The 23566-nt window shown below is 23.3% G+C and overlaps 3 protein-coding genes across 9 annotated transcripts in view; 2 read left to right on the plus strand and 1 right to left on the minus strand.

Annotated features, from left to right (window-relative positions):
- Window positions 1–203: 203 nt before the first annotated feature.
- Window positions 204–11009, plus strand: LOC126904157 (uncharacterized). 4 transcript variants are annotated; one of them, XR_007703675.1, is made up of 18 exons: window positions 204–401; window positions 580–789; window positions 949–1146; window positions 1203–1483; window positions 1550–1706; window positions 1819–2014; window positions 2089–2227; window positions 2571–2929; window positions 2998–3136; window positions 3576–3801; window positions 5196–5393; window positions 5464–5584; window positions 5666–5845; window positions 6177–6262; window positions 6502–6673; window positions 6989–7088; window positions 7807–7968; window positions 10873–11009. XR_007703675.1 is itself a non-coding variant. In XM_050682914.1 (17 exons), exons 1-17 carry the CDS (start codon window positions 303–305, stop codon window positions 7910–7912), a joined length of 2958 nt encoding a protein of 985 aa, XP_050538871.1. In that variant the 5' UTR covers window positions 205–302; the 3' UTR covers window positions 7913–7959. The 4 variants fall into 4 exon arrangements, 3 of the variants coding, with proteins under 3 accessions (XP_050538871.1, XP_050538872.1, XP_050538873.1); XM_050682914.1 differs by lacking the exon at window positions 10873–11009 and having other exon boundaries at window positions 205–392; window positions 7807–7959; XM_050682916.1 differs by lacking the exon at window positions 10873–11009 and having other exon boundaries at window positions 291–406; window positions 7807–7958.
- LOC126904158 (dimethyladenosine transferase 2, mitochondrial) lies at window positions 10987–16857 on the plus strand. The gene is made up of 7 exons (XM_050682917.1): window positions 10987–11167; window positions 11859–12037; window positions 13195–13351; window positions 14398–14537; window positions 15008–15169; window positions 15232–15392; window positions 16513–16857. The coding sequence occupies exons 1-7, from the start codon at window positions 10987–10989 to the stop codon at window positions 16790–16792; spliced, it is 1260 nt and encodes a 419-aa protein (XP_050538874.1). The 3' UTR covers window positions 16793–16857.
- Window positions 16858–22619: 5762 nt separating this feature from the next.
- LOC126904117 (uncharacterized) overlaps window positions 22620–23566 on the minus strand; it is a 32808-nt gene continuing 31861 nt past the window's right edge. For all 4 annotated transcript variants that reach the window (XM_050682842.1, XM_050682843.1, XM_050682841.1 and 1 more), the window contains one exon: window positions 22620–22883. In XM_050682842.1, coding sequence (XP_050538799.1) covers window positions 22777–22883 — 107 coding nt within the window. In that variant the 3' untranslated portion in view covers window positions 22620–22776. The remainder of the gene's footprint in view (window positions 22884–23566) is intronic.

Below are 23566 nucleotides of genomic sequence, written 5' to 3' on the forward strand. Positions count from 1 at the left end.
TCATTATTATTATTATCTGTAATATTATCATGTACTTTACCGCCAAAACTAGGTTCTAATTACAGAGTATTTTATTATACTGTATTTATCAAGATTTATTACTATTATTCTTATTGTGTTTTCTGTTAAAAATAATATTTTAATTATAAGTAATAATAATAATTTTAATAAATGTTTCAGAGATATTTTTTTATTTCATTATAACAATTTGATTTGAAGTTAAATTAAAAATAATTGGAAAATATGATCCAATAACTATAGTATTAATTCTTTCTGCCTTTTTAAAAATACTTTCTGTTAAAATGGAAACTAATCATTCGTCAATTATTAGTTTATCTTCTAAATCATTAGCAAACATTTTTGAACTTATAAAAATGATGACTGGATTAGAGGTAAAATTAGTTAGGTATATATTATTTATTGAAGATAGAACAAAGTGGTTTAATTTTAAACACAATTTTTTTTATATAGTACTATACAATCTATTATAATTCATAGATATTTTAATTGACTAATGCAACATCTTCATTATAAAATAAAAACAGGTGTGTAGCAACTAATAATGTGATATTATTTTAGGATTTTCAAGATGTTTACAAGATGTATATTAATATACTTAATACTCTGCATGATAATCATTATGAATATCCTAAAAAAAAAGATATTGATGTATTGATAAATGGTATTATAGAAAAATATATCACCCATGGATTTCCTTTAGAAGCTAAAGAATTTCAAATGCGTATTTTTTGGTTTATTGACCATTCAGATATTAATAACTACTCAAACGTAATCTAAAATTCCAATATTATATGTTGTATCAAAACAAAATATTGCCAATTAATCAAATTAGTTTGTTTTGTTGCCTAATTTTGCTTATTGTTATTCTTACTATTCTCAACTTTTTAGTTAAAAAAATTGAATATTATTAAATTAAATTTACTTTAGGAATCAACTTGTTCTGTCAAATGGGCCATAATTAGTTTAATTATTCAAATGGCGAAAAATCCTTGTGGATTTAGAAATGCATTACGTAATACTAATTTAGATAGTGTACGGATTCAACTTGAAGGTGAATCAGCAATTCTAGGAGAAACATTTAAATCTAATATTATTAAAGAATTAATTAGTCTTAATAATAATAAAGTATGTAAAATATAGTAAAAAAAAATTATTTTTTTAATACTAATTTTCTAAAATAGGATTATGTTGAATCAGAAGAATCTGATTATGAAGACGAAAATGATTTTTTGTCTCCAAGTGTAGATTTATCTCGTAGTATATCATTTATAGATAATTTGAGTATTAATAAAAATAAATTATTAGAAGATAATAGAAATGAATATTTAAAGTTATTGTATATAAATGAAAATAAGGCAGTTAAAATATTAAGAAACATTGCATCTGAATCTGTGTGGTCAAAAAGTAATTCAGGAATCTTAGTACAAGGTGGTAAATATACTTCACACTTTGCTATTAAACGGTACATGTTTATATTTTTTAAAATAAGGTTTAGGATTGATATATTTATTTATTTATTAAATTTTAGTTTTTCTCCTAATATGACATTTAAAATAATTTGTGATAGCAAAGTCATACTTGATTGCTTGAACCACCATTTAGTTCCATCTAATATTTTTCAATATAATTTGGCAGAACAAAATCAAAATTTTGGATATGTGAATATATTATCAACAGTTTCACCAGTAAGCTTATAATTACTTTAATTAAAAATTTATTTAATTAATATTGTATTTAGTAAAATATAAAAAAAATATGTTTTTCCTATTGCTTCTTGAAATTAAATTTATTTTCTAGGAAGTATTTGATTGTTGGCTATCTACTATTTTTCCATATATTAATAAACTAAGTGAGCTTATTAATTTTACACATTTTATAAAATGTTCAGCTAAAGTTTCAAATACACTAAGAGCTTATTCAAATGGCCTTGAAAAAATTTTAACACCCATTGTTGAAAAAATTAGTTTTATTGAAAACAATATCAAAAATTCGAGTATGAATATTATGAATTAATTTTAAAATAATAACTTTTTTATTCAATATATATTAATAACATTTATGTTTTAGCCTATATTAATTATACTCTTATATCGTTTGAAGAAGAAATGCATTTGCATTTTCAAGTTATTTTGTTTGTCTACATTTTACACACAGAAGCATTAGGTTTAAATTGGAAAGAAATTGATAATTGGAAAATTTCAACTAGGTATAAATTATTTTTTATATTGTTAATAATTAAATCCTGGGTAGAAATAACATGCTATGTAAAAAGTTTTTGGATTTAATTTTTTTTTGGAAAGGTGAATTTTATTGTTCAAAAATATTTTGAATGATATATTAAATCAGAAAAGTCTAAGAAAGATCCTCATAAACATAAGGCTTCAAGATCGTTCAATTAGTTAAATGCTTAAAATTTTTTTTCTTCAATAGTGTAAAATTAACGAATTAATTCATTTTTATCGCCCATGATTCTAATGAGTCACTATTTTAAAAAAAAATTAAATATTTTACAAATAAAATATTTACAAATACCATTAATCTGTTTTAAGGATAATATCGGTTTTATTTTGGTCTATTCAAACGTCTTTCATAGATTTTGAAAAAATTGCTGTAATGACTTTATTTTTGTATACATTGGAACCATACATGCATATGACTGAACTGTGGATTCATGCTGGTCAGCTTGTTGATGAACATAATGAGTTTTTAATTTTAAATTATGAGGGTGACAGTTGCACTGAATTTAATTTATACTTGAGAGATGTAAATGATTATCTTGTTAATTGTGGTATTGTTACACCTCCAATTTTTAATGTTTTATTGAATTTTTTAAAAAGTTGTGATTGGAAAGTTTTTGTAGCTTCAGAATTAAGTAACAATGTTGAGACATTTACTGAAGTCCCCCGAGGTATGTTTAAAATATTTACTTTAATTTTTGATTGAGAGACTTGTATTATTATATAATTCTATATTTAGGAGAATTGTTTCATAACTTTATAACAGAATTGAAAAATATATTAAATGATTGGGATGATTATATAACTATATTTAAACCATATAACCCATTAAACTGGAGTCAAATACCAATGCTTGCAACATATTGTATTGACTATAGGTATATATATTCAATTTTTTTTTTATTTTGTGGAAATTTAGATTGAAAATCTTATGTGAATATGCAGTAAATTTAAGAATTAATTAAAAAAATTTTTAAAAATTAATTAAATTTATTACCCTAAACATTAATTGATTTGTTGAATATAGCTTTTTGGTAAATTTAAGTATTGAAGAAGTTTTAATAAAAAAAAATTTTATTTGTATGTTAAAATATGAAAATTTTGATTGATCAACTGCTAAAATATATATCAATAGTTATAAATAATCATTTTGTTTAGACTAAAATTGAAATTCACTATTAACATATTCTATCATAATAGCTTACACCTAATACCCGTGACATGATATATTTTTAATGCTTATGTTTAATTAAATTTACTAAGACATAGTGAAAAAAATATTATAAATTTTAATAAAGTTTGTATCTGATTAAATAGATTTTCCAGTAACTGTACATCAAATTTAACAAAACCATCAAGTTTTGAAATAGTTGATATTCTTGTGTTCATTGTACAAAAAGCTTTGGACAGTATTGGTATAGTAGTAAGGAATATTATACTTAAAAAAAATAAATGTATCAATCATTTAAAAACACTATACAACATTATTTTCTTGGAAGAAGTAACAAAAACTGTCACAATTGATAGAACTTTGGAATATAAAGTAAATTAATTAAGTTAACACTTAAATATTATTTTATATTCTAAAATAATTTTGATTTTGGAATATGTTTTTATATAAGAGTACTATCTATTACAAAAATTTAAAAAAATATTGGTTTTTAATAAAATATTACAATATATAAATTATAAAAAATTAAAATATTTGGTAACAAAACTTTTTATAATTCATCAATTGTTGCCTTGTGAGTGATCTAATATAAGTTAGTACGTCACTTTTATTATTATATTTTTCATGAAATTTTTACTTAAACTAATTGTATCTTTTTAAAACTGAAAATATCAACTTTTATCTCAATTTTTTATAGAATAAATTAATATCTATTTTATTTGTAAAAATCATTGTTTTAATGATTTTAAGTAACAACCTTAAGTAATGTATGACTATTACCTCAGAAATTAAATGTGTCATATAATAATCCTATATGGTGTTACTCAAAAATCAAAAGAAAGATTTAAAAAAAGTTTAACCTTTAAATTACTTTAATTCAAAGGTTTATTATTTAATGTTTAAGCTTATTTAATTATTATTTCTTAAATTAATTTTATAACTTAACTATTTTAATTTGTTATTTAAATATCTTAATTTTTTTCACTCAATTATAACCATCAAGTTAAAATTAATAATGTGATAGAATTTTTTGACTCATTTATGGTTATAAATGAAAATAATTCAATAAATACTACAATCTATAATTTTTTTTCTTGATTAAAAACTATTATATTAACATAGATTGGCATAAAATATACATAATATTGATATAATATATTAATTATCATATAATTATGTTACTATTATGTCATAAAAATAAATTTTGCCAATGCTGCTCACCTGTTCTCTGATTCTCAAATAGTTAAATTAAGATGTTATGTGTGTTCTTATATGTACTCTTTAGATAATGATAAAAAATTTACTCTAAATAATATATTTTTATAACTAAATATAATTCCTTGGATTTCTCTGGTAGAAGGCAGGAATAATTTTAGCTCCTATAGTTTTACTAATGTTATAAAATAGGAAATTAGAATAATAAATATCAATCTTTGACGATACTCAAACTTAAAAAGTTAAAAATAATGAAAATTAATTATTTTTTGGCTTTAAATAAACTAGTTAAATTTTTTAATTTTATTACTTATTGGTATTCATATTTAACTTGAGTTAATTGTTACCATTACTTTACTCATATTTTTTTTATTATTTATCATACAGTTAAAAATAAAATGACTTTAGACAGATTGACAATCCTTTGATATTGTAAAATAAATATTTGATGATAAAAATAATTAATTATTTTATATAGAATCCTTTGAATTATAATTTTTTCCTAGGTTATTAATAAATTATGATATAATTGTGCAAAAATTTATTTTTAGATTGAACAAAATTTATTTTTAAACAATTGTTTTTATTCACTAATTAGTGAAGATCACAGCTCAATGTTATCTATAAGTGACCATTCTTGCAACTTATCGTTAAATTATAAAAATGAAAAACATAGTTTGTTTAGAGAAGGTATTATAACAAGTGACAATTTCGCTGATGAATTAGAACGCCTTACCATTACTTATGATGTATGTTGATGTTTAAATATTTACAAAGTATAACGAAACTAAATTTAAATTTGTTAATTTATAAATTAAGGTTAAGTTTCCTCTAAGTTTGATTTTAACTAATGGTGTTATAAATAGTTACAACAAAATATTTCGTTTGCTTATCACAGTGAAACAAGCAGTAGAAATGATTTCTCAATTACAAACTAAAGGTAATTTTTTATTCATATATTTGTATTTAATTAAATTATAATGCAAAAACTCATAATAGTTAATGAAAAAATATTTTTTAGACTTAAAAAAATATAATTATTCATTGGATGTTAGACGTTTGTATTTTATAAGATTATGGATTCTATCTACTACTTATAAATTGCAAACTTATTTCTTTAGTGTTGCTTCTAAATATTTGGGATCAAAATTATTTGATAATTTTGAAAAAGTTAAGAATGGTTTAGAAGGTTTTGAAATGGGTAAGTTCTATGTTATTTATAGTATCTCAACATTTAGATCTTTCATTTGTTAAACTTATATATTATAAAAATTTGCATAAACCAATAATATTTATATTTTGATAAGTAGACAATTATTTTTTTAAAAGTTAAACTTACCCGATATTTTTACTTTATTATTGTTAATGAACTTAAAATATTTATGGTTTTCAATGATATATTATAACTTGAAATTAAAGATTAATATTAGATAAAAATATTTTGAGAATAATAATTAAAAAGTATTGGTAACTTTCGTAATAAGGGATTTTTTTTTAAACATCTACCAACTAAATTTTATTTTGTTTTATAGTTCTAGAAACACACATTTCATTGGCTATTAAAATGTGCATGTTAGAAGGTTTGATGGAAAAATTATCTTTTCAATCATTATCATTAGTAAGATTAAAATATATTCAATATGTATAATATTTACATTAAAAAATAGACATTGTTTATTTTTATTTATAATATTTTTTTAAAAACTTATTAATTTAATACAAAAAAGTAGGAATTATTATTTAAAAAAATTAAGTCTCATTTATGTATATACATGTATTTTTACATATGTGATCATAAATATTACAAACCTTCTAAGAGCTATTATTTATTTTTATATTTTAATGATTATACATTAGTTATGGAATGCATGTGAACAATTTACTATTTTGTGGAAGAAAAGTTCATCAGCAGATTACATTGATACTGAATTAATGGAAAAAATTGAACAAGAATATGTGGATTCTTGCTGGAAACTAGCTAGCAGTTTAGATACATATTTAGTTGCAGAAAATGACTCAACAAGTCTTTGTAATTATGTTCATTTGATAAATGTCATACTATTTTAATCATGGCTTTTTAAATTTTTGGAAATTTGAGTCTCAAATATGTTGCATAAAAATTATGTGCTCAAAAATAAATTATTAATTATATGTTCTTATATAAGTTACATAATAATAAGGAATGTATTAATAGTTGATTTTTTTTAAGTAAAACTATTGTTGCAATAGTTATGGCTTTAACACTTTTATAAATTTATATTTATAATTCCAAAAAAACTTATTATTATTAATGAAAAATTGATTAAGTGTTCATAGTTCAAAATAATTAAATAATAATTTTTAGTGTACCAGTTTTGTCAAGATTTTATGTCCAGTATGCCGACAAAAGAGTCAGCTGATCTAGATGGCAGTATGGTATACAGGTTGAGTGACTCCCAAAACAGGTATTCTTTTATTTATACATAGATGTTATTAATAACTTATTACTGAACTGAGAAATTTATAATTTTTAATTGTATTATATTGTGTAAATTAAATTTTTATGCTAAAATGAATTAACTAACTAGACTAAAATGTTTATATTAAATTTTGCTATGCATTATGAATTTATAATCAATTGTAGTTTATAATGAACATACTTTAGTGTTATAATAATTTTTGATAAGTGCTTTTATTATTTATAATAAAAACATTTTTTTTTATAATTTAAAGTATTTTTATAAATTAATTAAATGTAAATATTATATTTGTAGATTTTTATTTATTACCAACAAAAATTCTCACTAAGTTAACTACATTAGTATGATTTTAGGTAGGACGTATAATAATAGAATATATTGATTGAAAAATTAGTATAATAATGAAAAATTAGCATTGTAGCTATTATTTAAGTTTTCTTAAAATGTGAAAACTTTCTACTTTGCTCATTGGATAATTTGTCATTCTTTAGTCCATAAGTTAGAGTTTGATTCTATTGCACTGGTGGTTAGGCTATGTTAAATACTTTTTATGCCTTTCCTTTATCCATTATTAGAGTACCAATTTTATTTGTTTAGTTAGCAACATACATTATATTATAGAAAATGGTCTAATTAAAAAACGACTGGTAGATAATAACTAATAGACCAGTACTTCGGAATTTATTAGTATTTGTATATTTAGGCAGATGGAAATGTGCAACCGTGAAACATCTAATGATAAAAATAGTCATAAATATATTCGAGCAATAAATTGTAAACTACACAACAAAATGACACAAATTCATTGATTATATATAATTCGATGGACAGATATTTGAAAAAATGAATACTGAAGTTTATCGAGGTAAGTAGTAAGAGGGACACTCAAATATTCGGATGAACAAAATTAAAGTGTCATAAATGTATAGTACAATGAATATATTGCATGAGATAACGTAATTCAGTGACCGAATGGTAAGATGGAAGAAATTTTATCTTTAATAATAGTTACTCTGTTGCGTTATTTCATGTCCTGCGGGTTAGAAATAAGTTCATAAACAAATTGGCAACGTTGCTTACATAAGTTTATATAATTAAAAGGGACAGCGTATTGTAATCATTTTTAAAGCTTATGAATTTCATACGTTGCCAGTTTGCTTATTAACTTAACAAATTTTATTTGAATTTGTCGCTTTTCCTTTTTTTGTTAGTATTAAATTTCTCAAATATCGAATTGAAAATTATCAATGATTTGTCGCCGTTTATAAAATATTTGTTCTATCTGCTAAAAATAGTTGTTTGAATTTATCGCACAAATATACTAAAATTATTGCTATTAATAGACCGTGTCTGGTTGGATTATCTTTCTATTTATTTATCGCCTATTAATGTTGTAACTATAACTATATATTTGATAAACTATATGCTGTTCATTATATAATATTAATAAAATTATTTGAATTGTTTGAATTGTTTGAATATTAATAATTCTTGTGTATACCAGGGGCGTATTTATGGGGGATGTAGGCGATTGCTACCCTTGAACCAGCGCTATCAGTAAAATTAAAAGAAATTATTACTGTGCATAACATGTTTTAAGTAGTCCTCTGCAAATGGAAGATGTTAGCACATAAGCATAGATAATTTATGGGGATAAGATGTGGGTAAAAAAATTAACCCTATCTCAATATTTTTAATTTAATTTGATTCCATAAAAGAAAATTCATAATGAAGGGTTGAATCTCCATCAGACATGAATCTCATGTCTTATTTGACTTTTTAGGAGGGGGTGTAGCTAAATGTATCTGTTATATCTATTATTTGCAAGGACAATAAAAGTTTAAAAAGGTTTTTTCTTGCGATTTACGTCCGAGGATCTGAAAATGTATGTCACGAGGTGGTTTCATTAAAACTCTTCGCCAAATTCATACATGCATATATATTAAATAGTTGAGTAAATATAAAATTTGTATTTATCCGAAACAAATAAAAAGACAAAAAATAAATTATGTCAAATGTGTACTAAAATATTCAACCAAAACTTTCATAAATGATCAAAATGCATTCTAACCATGAAACCTAATTGATTTTGTTCGACACCACTGGATTGATTGGCTATCGCAAGTCAATTAATTTTGAAGATAACGATTTTATAAAAAAGTGCCTTGATGTTACACATTATTCTATATGCAAGCGTATCACTCCTAGAAAACAATTATATTTTATTCCATACGTATTAGTAAATTTAACTTTTATAATAATATTTAAAATAAAATAATTTAACAATATTTGTATGTATTATAGGTTATATTTTTTTCAAAAAATTATATTAATATAAAATATAAAATCGAGATTCTTAACATAAAAATAGCATGTTTTTTAAATAAGTCGACTATTTGCACAGAGAAGATAAGGTGCCGGGATATAAGCTTTAATTTAAAATATGTTTAAAATACGTTGTTAAAAAAGCCAATTCATATTGATGTCCACTAATTGTCGAAATAGAAATATCGAGACTACTTATATAGAATTTATAATATCAAAAGAAATAAAAAAACTTCGTTGCATTTAACACTGGCATAATCACGGGTAGATCACAGATCTTATACTCATAGACTAGACCGGATTTCTTACTTTTTTTTGCGTTCCGTATAAGAAAACTTTTTGGTTACTTGGGTTACTCGCAGTGGTTAAAGTGAGGATGGACAGAATCCCCCTTATTTGGAGTACAATCTAGCGTCCCCTTTAAGTCGAATCACAAAATGTCAGGGGATGCTTTAATTTTGGACACTGATTATATATGGAAAGCATTAATACAAGAAATTTATTCGAATTATTAAAATTTCATTTTATGCAGGATGATAAATCAAACCACCTGTAATAGAGAACTGTATGCATTTTTCTATCGTATTCATTTATTTAATTTCAATTTTATTGTTATTTATTTAGGTTACTAGTTTTGAAAAATTAACTTAAGATAAGGGTTTTATCAATTATGATTCCTATCTGAAAAAGAGAAGGTTTTTCTTTTATTATCCTCCAAGTTATCGAAACATACATTTATCTAGTGATAAGCGATTTTCAAAAGTGAATCAATTTAAATGAAAAAATCGGTCAAGATGAATTGATTAAAAAATTTTTTTTTAAATATTAACACATTAATATTATGACAGTTAATAGAATAATCAACCAGATAGCGCTTTTGAATCTTGGTAAAATTTAAAATAAAATAAATTTATATACATTTGCATAATAAATTTCATTTTAATAGATAATTATACAGTGATATATTACTGAATAACTATGGTAAAGCCTTTGACATATGTAATGACATGATTAATAATAAAACATTTTGCTAGTTTTTAACTTATACTTTTATTAACAGTTTAATATTGAACAAAATCGTATGGCAAACGAAACGAACGCAATGATAACGCCGATTTGACACAAATACGGTTGTCGATATTGGTCAAAAGGAGGCTGCTTTCTCCTTTTTCGCGTTACTGAACGTTTCTTGAAATTTTAAAAATCGTAAACTTAAAAAATGCCAAAGAATAAAATTTTTATTTAAAAAAAATCTAACTTTAAAAAATTAACTAAAAATAAATCGATTCGACAATAAAATCACCTAGTTTAAATCGACAAATCGATTGAAGAAAATTAATTTTAATCCATTATCACTACATTTATCTTGTTATTTATGCTCATGTTTAAAATATTATCAGTATTCATTTTTTTTAAATAAATGTTTATGTTTTTGTTCTTATAGAAATTATCATGTAATTTCATCAAACAGTGCTTAAAAAATATCAATGATGAATTAAATAGAAGATAGTATTCATACAATGTAGATATTTAAAAAATATTAAATATCTAAAAAATCATGACCATAATAAAGAATAGAGTGTGGTTATTGAAGAACTCTATTGTGAAATGGGTTGGTCAAAAACGATTTCGTAGGTTATACTCGTCTGTAGAAATTGATGAGTCAAAATATAACATATCATTATACAAAAAACGCAAGTATCCAGAAACTATGTTTGTACATAATCAAGATGTAGCCAGTAGGTTCTATGTTTTTTCTAATAGATTTATTATGTTATATTTTGATTTTAGAATTGAAAATTATTCAATTCTAGCTAAACTATGAAATAACAGTGCTAAAATTTGTGAAGTCTGAGAAGAATTTAATGTAAAATTTGCTAAAGTAGTTTTTTAAACAACCTTTTTGACAAATTTGGTGATTGTTTATTTTATTAGTCACTTTTTTACATGAGTTTCTTATTAAAATTGAACATTGTGGGTATATAGAGAAAATATTATTTGTTTCTTAAATTCAATTTATATTGATATAAGTCATTATTAGCTATATGACTTAATATTTAAAAACCTAACAGTCAATCTTTTGTTTTATATATTAACTATAGATCAATATTTTCAACATAAGAGGTGCGATACACTAGTGATTATCAAGATATAATTTGTATTTTAGCAATATTAATGTGAATTTTATTAGTATATTGTTATTCTAAATTTCCTTTTTAAAACATTACTCAATAATTCTCTTGCAAATTTTTTCAAATCAATTAATTCTATTTTTAACTATTTCTAACATAGAAAATGTTCCAATTTTTACCTAGACATAAAATGTAACTTAAAATATAACTAGTTTTAACAAAGTATTCAAGTATTTTGTAGGAGATGTTTAATTTTATTAAATAAATAAATTATACATCTTTACTATTAATTCTTTAGGAGATGCGGCTAAAGTAATATGCTCACATCTGGATAAGCAGCCTGATAAACAAAAAACACTTACATTAATAGAGGCTAATCCTGGTCCTTGTTTACTAACTAATTACATAATGAAAGATACAAATTATAATATGATTCTGTATGAAAATGATTGTGAAATATTCAGAGAATTTTTAACAGTAAGTATTTTATCATTATGGAATAAATGTTATAATAATAATTATAAAATATTGTTTCTTACCCAGTATTAAATCTAGAATTTTTTCTGGGGAAAAGCTTTAAGCAATAGTGTAATCAGAAATTAAAATGATTACTCAAAATTTTATTAAATTGCTACAAGAAAAAAAAAAGGAGTTTATTTCAAATATTTGAATAAAAACCTTAAAAATAAATGAAAAAAATATCTTTATTACAATTGTAATGCAGTGATAGGGTGGCTTCATTTATATGAAGTATACTTGAATTATACATGGTTCATATATGATGATTACAGTAAAAAATGATGAAAATTCATTTTTTTAATTTAAATTTTTTAGTTTGATTCAATAGCTCATTATCAATAGCATCTATCAACTAATGAAATATATTCTATGAAAAAAATTTTAATTTTCTAATATTTAAATTCTATTTTTGTTATATCATTAAAAAGATAAAAGTTTAAAACTATTTTCACTCTCATGATAAATTTACAAAAACGAACAATAACCATTTTTCCTCTGTACCATTCATTCATTTATATTGTATAAATATTACAACAATTTGATAACTAAAAATCACTTTATGGTAAAAAATTCTTATAATATTTTTTATTGGTTAAATTATTGGAAAAAGATTTTTAGCTTTAAATTTTGTTTAAATAAATAAAAAAAGTGGGCCATTTTTATCATTATAAAAAAATAATTATGCCATTTAATTTTGTACACAATTTTTTCAGTTAATTTTAATTTAAATGTATCGTAAAGGCCTAAATTATTTTTTTTTAAATTGTTGAATATTTTTCTTATTAGTTTTTTTTAAAGGTAAGTTTGATGAATAGATTTTCTTGGTTATAGTGTTGATATATTAATACTGTAGAACACAAGTGCTATGTCTATTTTTATAATATTTAAGATATTGTAATCACTTAATTTATGGTAACAATATCTTATATAGTATAGTGTGGTAATATGAAAATCGAAAGAAAAATAATGATTGTAGCAATTGCTTGGCCCAAAGTATCGATGTATGATATTAAATTGAATTTAGATACATAATTAATTTTCTTTAAGTTAAAATAACTAAAAATTTTAAACATAATTAAATATTTTATAAAATTTTACTTAACATAAATTTTTAGGACTTAAAACACAAGTACCATAGCAGAATTCATTTAAGTCAAGGAAATTTACTTTTACTTTGGAAAATTGGATTTCAAGATCGAATGGATCAGGGAGATAGGGTTTCAAAATTCTTATCTAGTATTTTACCACATTCAAAGCCATGGAATTATAAAGGTAATAAATATAACTTTTTTAGCATTTTTATTTAAATATATATTTTACAAAACCAAATAAATGAGAAATTGTGTAAATACTTAAAATATTGTTTTTTGATAAATTTATTTTTATAAATAACCATTAGTACCTATTCCTAAAAATAGTAACAAATTTTGTGTAGTTCGCTATATATTCTTTTCAATTATAGTTAAGCATTTTTATCCCTTTGAAGATGAAAATCTTTAACTATGATTGTCTTTAATAAGAATCTCTATTTTTAACTCAATAAATAAATTAATAAATCTTAGTAAATCAAATGAAAAATAGAGGCTTAAACAATTCAACCTGTTACAACATGTTCAGTGAGATTAGACCAAAATTCTATTGTTATTTCACTGTTTTACATACAGAATTTTTCATTTTTGTATGCTATCACATAAACCAATTTTTATTAATTAAAATTTATTTACATATAAATTATATATAAATAAGATAAAAAAAATAAAAATTTTAGTTAAAGATTTTTATCACTGAAGGGGCGAATAAAATAATTTAATTGCATATTATTGTAGAGTTCTTTAAATTACAATTTTTTTCTCTACGAAAATTAAAAAATTTCAATAGAAATTTAGATTACTCTTTATTTCTTACATAAAAATATAACATATTTTAATTTATTTAGACCCTATATTTTAATTATAATAACTATGTAGATAGACCATAATTAATTTTAAAAAATATTATCAGAGATTTTCTAAACTGGGTTAAATATGCACTTCATATTTTAAGTACATGTTTGTAGTTTCATGAAGTAAAAATGTTGTTACTTATCATACTAATCCAATTTTTTATAGAAGCTATGGTAACCTTACTGTTTAACTAATATTAGATTCATTGAAAATTATAAATTTTGTCAAACATCTATGGAAGCCTCATAGCTCAGAAACTGGTAAACAAAACTGTGAAATAAAAATATAACACTTATTTTGTTTGAAAATTTTCAATTTTATATTTTAATAAAATTGCAAATTAAGAAGTATTATATTTTAATTTTTATTAAATAGATCCATCAGTTAGAATTATTGCCGGATTGCCAAATAGGAAATTTCTTAATTATATGGTTTATAGTTTTACATTTCAAACTGGCTTAATGACCTACGGCAGACCCGAATTTTATTTTTTTTTACCACCATCATTATTTACGGTAAATATAATGAAGATCAAATAAATTTTTATTGATAATGTATATTATTCAGGGTTGGCATTTCAAAATTTTATTCAATTAAACGCCAAAAAGATTAGCTAAAAAAAAATTCTAATCTTATTGTTTAGTACATTAACCTATAACTGGTAGAATAATATTGTATTACTTTATTAGTACAGTGAGGTGAAGCATTTTAAATTTTATTTGAAATATTTTTATGCTTGTTGTGTAAAAGTTTACCAGATTTCTATACATCAATGGTATTTATCTTAAGTCCTCTATTTTTAAAATATATAGCTTATCTTTGGAGTACAGATTTACATAAAAAAGTCTACTAGATTCATTTAAGGTCGAGTTTTCTATGCCATCCCTAATATTATTTAATATTACATAATTTAAAATTAAATTACCAATTGATTATTTATTATTTCAATAGAAATATTTCAAATTTATTTTTGTATTCATTTCAGAGATATTCTAGTGAACCACTAACAGGTGCCAAATACTACAAGACTCAAACTATTTTGTTTCAAACTTTTTTTGAAATTGAATTTTTAAAAAATTACCCAAGAAGTGCTTTTTTACCACCAAAATCAATTAGATCAACAAATAAAAAAATACGTTTTAAAGAAGTAAATTTAATGCATGTGAATTTATCAATTTACTGAAATTAATATCTTGTTATTTTTGGCAGTTAAAAGAAGCAGATGAAAAATCAATTTCTCTAATTCGAGTGGTAGGACGCAGAGATATTTTTGATGAAAAAGGTTTAACTCAAGATTTATTGAAGCCTTACTGGTATTTTGTCAAGCATCATACTTTGAGTCGTAAAAACTTTGTGATACCCCTGTTAGAGTAAGATAATAAATTTTAATCATGCAACAATTTGAATATTTTAATGCTATAAAAATATTTTATATCATCTATAAAAGATATTTTTTATAACACTTATGAAATTAATATCTGAAGTCAACATGAGAGTTGACTTAATTTTATAAATTTACTATGTATTGCTAAACATACATACCAGACATCATCGTATTGTGTAAAATAATTTATGAATTTATGTTATGTAAGTATTCTTTCGTCTTTGATATGAGGGACATATACTATATCAAGAATATTTAGTTTTATTACATATAACAGCTTCAGTATTAAATAATATAACTATAATAATAATAAACATAAATATACAAATAAAAATAAATGTAAATTTAAATAAAAGTAAAATAATAACAAAATATTAGAAGACAAAATTCAAAATTAGTAAAATTTAATATTATGAGATACAGACGAGGTAGACAGTAGGTTGTTGTAGGTAGAGTGGAGGTTTATAGGAATATAGGCAGGAGTAGAGTTGTACTTGATTTTGACTGTTTCAGTCATTAATCACATGGCTTGGTTTAGTTGTACATCAATCTTGTTATAATGAACGTTTCTAATTCAAAATGGAGTGCAATACTCTGTTACACTGTACACTAAAGCTAGTATAGATGTTAATTCGGTAGGGAGGAGAAGTGTGGTTTAGAAATGTCTAATAATAAACATTATAGTATTTGCAACTCGCCTTCAGTTTATATTTTAAGATATTAATAACTTCCAAAATAAAATATGTAATGGGTAGAAAATTGTTTTCACCAAGTCATTTATATCATTTTTTATTTTATAAGCTAGTAAAATATGTATCTATTTTAAAATCAAAGTTGACAAAAAGAAATCGAGTGGCTAGTGTTAATTGATTAACTTTGTATTAATTATAATAATTTTTCCAATTTATTTAAAATTAGTTTTTTTTAAAATTAGACTTCAATCTCTTACTAAATAATTTTATTTCAACAGTTATAGGTTTTCATTACTGTAATTGAAAGTTAATATTAATTATATAAAATATTAATTATAAATTAATAGATTTATTACTTTCCTTTTTTATTGTCACTTTAAAACTAATAAAAAAAATTTTTCCTTAACTTTTTAGACAGTGGATACCTGGATGTGGACCTCATTTTTTTGCTCTTGGACATACAATATTCACCCAGTTTGGTGATCTAACACCTGATCAATTCTTAAAAGTGTTTTTAACTTTTACTCGCTTGCCACAATTTAGAGAATCACCCTTTTTAAGTTCAATGGAAATGAGAATTTCAAAAATTGATCCATATTATTCATCAAATGTTATTAATAGTTCAAATAGTTTTCCAGAAGATAAAACAGCATCTGAGGAATTAGAAGACATAATTGAGAAAGATGAGGATTAATTACTGTATTTGATATTAAAAAATTTATAGTTTAATTGTTAAATAAAATGATTATTTGGTATGTATATTTCTATTTTTATGTATATTTCTAATCCATTAGTATAATTAAATTCATGTTTGAATATGTACAAAAAAATTAAGTTCTACAAAATTTGGTCAAAATTGTGTTATCAAATAAATTTCATTGCATGAGTAAATGTGTGAATGGACGGATACTGTACCGGTATATACCAACATACAAGTATGTCGTCCGTCGGGACCTACAGGTGCACATAAGTGTTGTTTCTACGCTTCTTTGTTAGTATATATTGTTTGTTAATTTTAATTAGTTATCTAACANGACATACAAGTATGTCGTCCGTCAGGACCTACAGGTGCACATAAGTGTTGTTTCTACGCTTCTTTGTTAGTATATATTGTTTGTTAATTTTAATTAGTTATCTAACAGAATATTTAATAAGATGATTGATTAAAATTAAAGTTTTGTGCCATCATTAAATACTTATATTTTATAATTTTTCAGTCCTGTGTTTTTTTTATTATTTTCCTTAATTAAGTTTAATCTTTTAGGCGATTTATGGGATAATTTTCTATTTTTTCCTTATATTATGATAGAGGTAATGAGGTAGATACATTTGGTGAGAATTTATCACAAAAAATTATTACTAGTAACACCGAAGTAATTTATTTTAGCAGTAAAAATAAATTTACACTTTTATGGGAAATTTTTTTTTTATGCTTATACTTAACAAACGGTTCATTTTAGGATTAATTGTTTCATACAAAGGCTTTTGGTTATTAAATTTTCAAAAATTTGTACTCCATCATATTTTTGATAAAAAAAAAAATTCGGCAAAAATTAATTAAGTTTTTAATTATTCGATTATAATATTAAAATTTTTTTAATATTGATTTTAACTTCGATACGTGCTACTTTAATCATGATAGTTTTTTTTTATGTCTATTCATGGAAATTTTCAGTTCTCACTGGACTAATTTTGTTAATCTATGCGTCAAAAGAACTCTATTTTAAAACTTTTGGTTGCCAAAATTTTGAAAAATCCTCTCAATTTTAGAAATTTAAAAAAATATCTCATAAGCATACTACCGTAAAAAAATGTTATTTTTAAAATTCATTTTCTGCATTTTAAAATGCTATGAAATTTGTTATTTTAATAGAATAATATTCTATTATTAGAATAATTATATGAGATAATAAGCTTTTATTTGGTTCGATTTTTATGAAAAATAATAAAACAATGTATAGGAAGGATTTGAAATACCGCTTATTTATAAAAAATACTTTCTTTAAATTAATTTTTGAAAATGTTGCGGATCGTCTGCTCACTTTTAACCTATATTAAAATAAAATTCTAAAATCATACTAATAAATTTCAATATAATATTATAGTGAAATTTAAAAACAGAAATTCTAAAATTACTAATATAGAAATTATTCTGAAATTTAACAGATTCGCATCGAAGCGTTTTTTATTATAGTGATATTAATCACTATCAGATATTTAGACATGTGTCCACTGTGCTAGTTTTTTTAGTCTATAATACTAATAAAAAAATTGCCGCCCTTCATAAAGTGGCTAGGGATAGCTAACACCAATTTTTTTTTGCATTGTTTTAAAATTTATCTTTAATTAGTAATTACTATAATAGTGGCTCGATATCTTGAGAATATTAAGATGTTGGGTGTATTCCGACAAGTGTACTCGGGAAGAGCCAAAGAAACACGGTTAACATTAAAAAGTACAATTTTGTATGTTTTTGTGTCTACGTCAGGTGAAGCCGACGTACTACAATGTTTATGTCTACGTTTGGCTGAGTTTATATTTAAAGATTAACTAATTAATTTTAAGTTTTCATAAATGATAAATATAAAAATAAGTTGTATTAAAAAAATTAATTAATTAGTAAATGCATCCAGGTAATAGTATGACAGTATAATTTTATGAGTAATTTGGTGGCAGTTTACTTTTTAAAGAAACTTTTCACACGAGTGGCAGTTTATTTTAGGAAAATTTAATTTTAATTAAAAGTTTAATCAAAAGTTATAGGACTTGTCAGAACATGCTGTACCACTGTATATCAGTTATCTAAAAGTTATAGGAAGTTAAAGGTGATCATATTGTAATTTTAAGTAATGGTATGTTTTATATCTATCGTGTGTTCGTCATGTAGATATAGCGAATAGTAAGTTAATGACAGTAAGTGTAACATAAATAAAAAAATTATTACCGATGATAGCGAAACTTGACAGTTGAGAAACCTTTTCTGGTTTTGAATTCAAAAATCGACAAATTGGTGCCGTGGGATTTATGAACACGTGTTTAGTCTCCAAGCTTTTTATTTTATCAACAACATGTTATCAAAAGCACCGAATTCAAAAAGACTTCTAATGGAAACTCACCACTCCCGATTTTCTATCTCCAGAGATCATTTTTCATTTTTTAATGCATTTATTATTATTTTTGTCGTATTATTTTCTAAATTGTTTTTCAGTCTTAAAAACATTGTTTATTATTCGGAACTCTTTGTATCATTTAATTCATTTTTATTATTAATTAAGACAATAATCCTATCGTGCGATTAATTAATTAAATGACTATGAAGTTGAAGTTAGGTAATTGTATAATAAGGAAGATATTGTTCAAAAATAAGAGTTACTCTATAAAAAAAAAAAATCTTTAGTATTTACAATTGATAACACAGCTCAATTAATTGAATTAATGAGATTTGATATTGAAATTTGTATATAAAAGTGCTTAAAGTTTAGATGTTGCTAGCTAAATCAAATCACGTGACAAATGAAGAATATAAATGGTGGATGTCTCTACCTTTACTCATGCAGTTATCTAAAAAAATAAAATATTAGCTCACCTCAAATTCATTTTAAATTGCGAAAACAAATTTGAGGAGCTGTGCTAAGTCATGAAAAATTCAAGGGCGCGTAAGAAAATGAATGACAAAAATGTAAAGTAGCTTGTGAGGAATATTGAAATTATAGGCATACCAGTTATAGTATAAAAAACCCAGCACGGGGGGTCGCGGCACAGTGGTGACGTGGCATAGTTGGATCAAGTATAATATCTGACAGTGATTAAAATCACTATCAAAAAAAAAAAAACGCTTCGATGCAAGTCTGTAGATAGTGTTTAATTTAAAAAAAAAATTTGTCAATAAAGTAGGTCAAGTGAGAGCTGATAAAATAAATGATAGCTACAAAAAAAACCAAATAGTAAAATAATATTAATAATTTTAAAAAATTGGTGGATTATTCCAAAAGCTACATGATCTGCTAGTTCCTTATTAATATCCTGATAATGATAAAGTAAGTTGAATAAAAAAGGGATTATTAAAAAATATTATTTCTCATAAAATAATTATGTTGATCCATACACTTTTCAATAAGTTATAGTATTATAAAGTTAAAAATGAAAAATAAAATCGAGAATTTTCACTCAATAATAGCATTCGGTAGCCATTTTCACCGTGAAGACAAAATAAAGTCCGACATTTTTTTTTTCATAATAAAGTAAATTACATTAGCTTTAATTTAAGATATATATAAAAGTGTCAGACTTTCCGGAACACTTTCAAAATTTTAGTTGAAAAAGTAATTTTTTTGTGAAAAAGTTATCATATTAAATCCCTCCCTGTTGGCAGCTAAAGGGTCAGATATAAAAAAAATATATACCAAATGATAGGTAAAGACATCATGCATCTATAAAAAAAAAATTATATTGATTTGGTTATTTTTAAAAAAGTTATGGCAATTTTAAGTAAAAAATATTGAAAAAATTTCGAAAATTAGTAATTTTTTTGGAGGTTTCCCCCATTTACGAGGAACGAGGGAATTTTTTTCAATTTTTGAGGGTAATGTCTTTGACTAGATACGATTTGTGATCTTTTGACGTATCGTTGAAAGAAATCCGTTCGGTGAGAGCTGAGAAAAAGTGATAACAGACACAAAAAATAAACACATCTTAGTAAAACCAATACCTTCTCAGCTTCGCATAGAAGCTAAAAGTAATATTATTTTAATTAAGATAGTTTATTAACACAATTTTATTTATATTATTGTTATATAGTAGTATACAAACGCTATTGTTAAAGGATTTTGATAGCAATAAAAACCAATATTTGAATTGGGATATTTCAAAATACTGATTTGATAATGACTTGCTCGTTATTTTAACAAGTGACTTATTGATGGTGTTCAAAGATTGAATGAGTATAACGTCATTATTTTTTTTTATATGAAATATTACACAATTTATTCTTTTTGAATTATTTCTGATATATATTTTTATATGAAACATTTTACAAGGATCTTTTACTATTAAAAATATTATGTACTATTTTTTAGTCGTTTGCATACCAAAATTTAATATAAATTCATTTATTAAAGTATTTTATTTTATTTTTCAGTATTAGAAGTAATTTGTATAAAAATATCTATTATATAATTTTAAAGTTCAATAAATCTCAAATTGTTTGATAATTAGATGAATTACCTATTCCTTATCAAACAATACTTTTTCAGGAAATTGTTTTTGGAAATATAAGTAATCTTCTGAAAAATTACATTGAAATTGATTGCAGGGCTCTTACCTTCGCTCCAGTTAACGTCTTTACTCCAATCGTTTAAATTTCAGCAAAACTAAAATTATAAAAAAAAAAGTCTTATTTATGAACGTTTTCAAGTATTGGTGTATACTTTTGAAAAATATTACTCCAATACGTACTTGAATAATATTTTCCATAATATTCAAACATGTAATTTGAATAAAAAATTTAAGTACTTTCAAAATGAATACAGATTTAAAATTTTAACAATAAAAATTCAGTGAAAAAAATATGTTTCTAAATGATATTGAATTTTAGTAGTAATAATTAAGGCATTTATTAAACAAAAATATAATAAGTGCTATAGATATTTGTAATAAAATACTACTAGTACAAATTTTTAATAGAATACTTTTTAAATTTATTTGTTTTACAATACATTCAAAAATAATTTTTCATAACAATTAAACATATTTCTAATTCAGTAAAATTCAGCTACAATGATATGTAATAAATTACTGTAAATGCAATGTCTTTTATTTTAACAACAGCTTCATTATAATTCAACATTTAGTAAAAAATGTATTTATATACCGGGTGTTCAGTAAGTCAGGAAATGGGTTTCTATTGTTCTCATTGTTTGTAACAATGAGAACAATAGATACCCGTTTCCTGACTTACTGAACATCCTGTATATAAATGTTAATACCTAAAATTATATTTAAATATGCTAGGTAATATAAGTAGACTTAATCCTATTTAAATGTTTAAAAATTGATCACTCTGTATATATTTATATCTATTGACAGTACAGCAAAAAATATTTTAAGCTATAAAACTGGGGTCAAGATTTAATGGAATATCATAACCAAAGTTCGAATTTTTGATTATTAGTCTATTTATAAAATATAAAATATTTTTTTATATGATAATTGTGCACCATTGATTATATTGGGAGGCATATTAAAAAAAAAATAAATAAAATTTATTTAGCTCTTCTGAAAAATAATTGGTTGATATGCTTTTTTAATCTTAAACCTTCGAAAATTAGTGCCAAATAAAGAATTATTAGTGCTAGAGGATACATTTGATAGTAGTTCTTTTTGATATTTAAAATATTTTCTGTTTCTATTCAGAAAGGCTACAGTTTACATTCAGCAAAATTCAGCGCTTTTAGACAACAGTTTTGATTGTCCCTCATTTAATCTGACACTAATTTTAATTGTACCTAAATGAGAGTGAGTAATTAGTCAGTTATACAGATAAAAAATATATTTACATATTCAGTTAAAAAATAAAAAACATTTTTTATAAGTAAAATATACAATTAACAAAATAATTGACACTTTTCCTCAATAAATGAAGAAAGATGATTAGGAAAATCTTGTCATTTCACAGTTCCGCTACAACTTCCTTACTAAATGTTCTACAGAACAAACCATTATTGTAAGTGTTAGCAATATTATTTTAAAATCAAATGTTGCGGTAAACGTTGTTGCTGATCCACAAACTGAAATATTAAAAATTTTATGAATACATTTTTCAGTTCTAAGTTTAATATATTTAATTGGGCAGACAACTATGTCTTTGACTTTAACCCTAGAGAATTATATTTAATGTAACAATTGGCGTACTTTTATTTAAAAAAATATTTTTATGACCCCCTCCAACTAAATAAAATTGTATCTTTAATTATTTTTATTGGGGTGATCTATTCCACTTCGCCCTACTGGCACGAAACCTACCGACGGCATTGATTCCAAATTTTGGATATATTTCTCAAAGGGTTGGTGGAATGTCTAGCATATTTTTATTTTTAAATCGAGGCCATTCGTAACTTACCCACACAGTTTGCCCACTTAAATACTTACAGCTTCTACATTTATACTCGACTATAATCATTACTTTTTTTAATTTTTAAATTAATTCCAAATCAAATTACTTACTCTGGGGTGATAAATAATTTCAATGAAATATTATTACTTAAGTAAAATTCTGTAAACGTTTACGATGTAATGATATTGGATCTACAATTGAATATGCGTAAAGAGTAATTGTAGTAAGAATATGAATACCGTTCATTCGGTAATAAGCATAAGGAACATGATTATGGAAATAATTAGAATTCATATGTGATATTTGACACTATCGAATTAATTAAAACTAACCGAGAAAATAGTGTGGAAAGGAGAA

This window comes from Daktulosphaira vitifoliae, unplaced genomic scaffold (assembly GCF_025091365.1).
Source record: "Daktulosphaira vitifoliae isolate Bord-2020 unplaced genomic scaffold, ASM2509136v1 Scaffold_4, whole genome shotgun sequence".
In the NCBI taxonomy this organism is placed as follows: Eukaryota; Metazoa; Arthropoda; class Insecta; order Hemiptera; family Phylloxeridae; genus Daktulosphaira; species Daktulosphaira vitifoliae.

Excerpts from the sequence above, each read along its gene's own strand:
- LOC126904157 (XM_050682914.1), top strand. The coding sequence starts at position 303 with ATGGAAACTAATCATTCGTCAATTATTAGTTTATCTTCTAAATCATTA. Across the intron at positions 3,137-3,575 it reads ACATATTGTATTGACTATAG|ATTTTCCAGTAACTGTACAT; the intron begins GTATATATATTC and ends CTGATTAAATAG. Across the intron at positions 3,802-5,195 it reads ATAGAACTTTGGAATATAAA|ATTGAACAAAATTTATTTTT; the intron begins GTAAATTAATTA and ends ATTTATTTTTAG.
- LOC126904158 (XM_050682917.1), top strand. The coding sequence starts at position 10,987 with ATGACCATAATAAAGAATAGAGTGTGGTTATTGAAGAACTCTATTGTG. Across the intron at positions 14,538-15,007 it reads TACCACCATCATTATTTACG|AGATATTCTAGTGAACCACT; the intron begins GTAAATATAATG and ends TATTCATTTCAG. Across the intron at positions 15,170-15,231 it reads AAAAAATACGTTTTAAAGAA|TTAAAAGAAGCAGATGAAAA; the intron begins GTAAATTTAATG and ends TATTTTTGGCAG.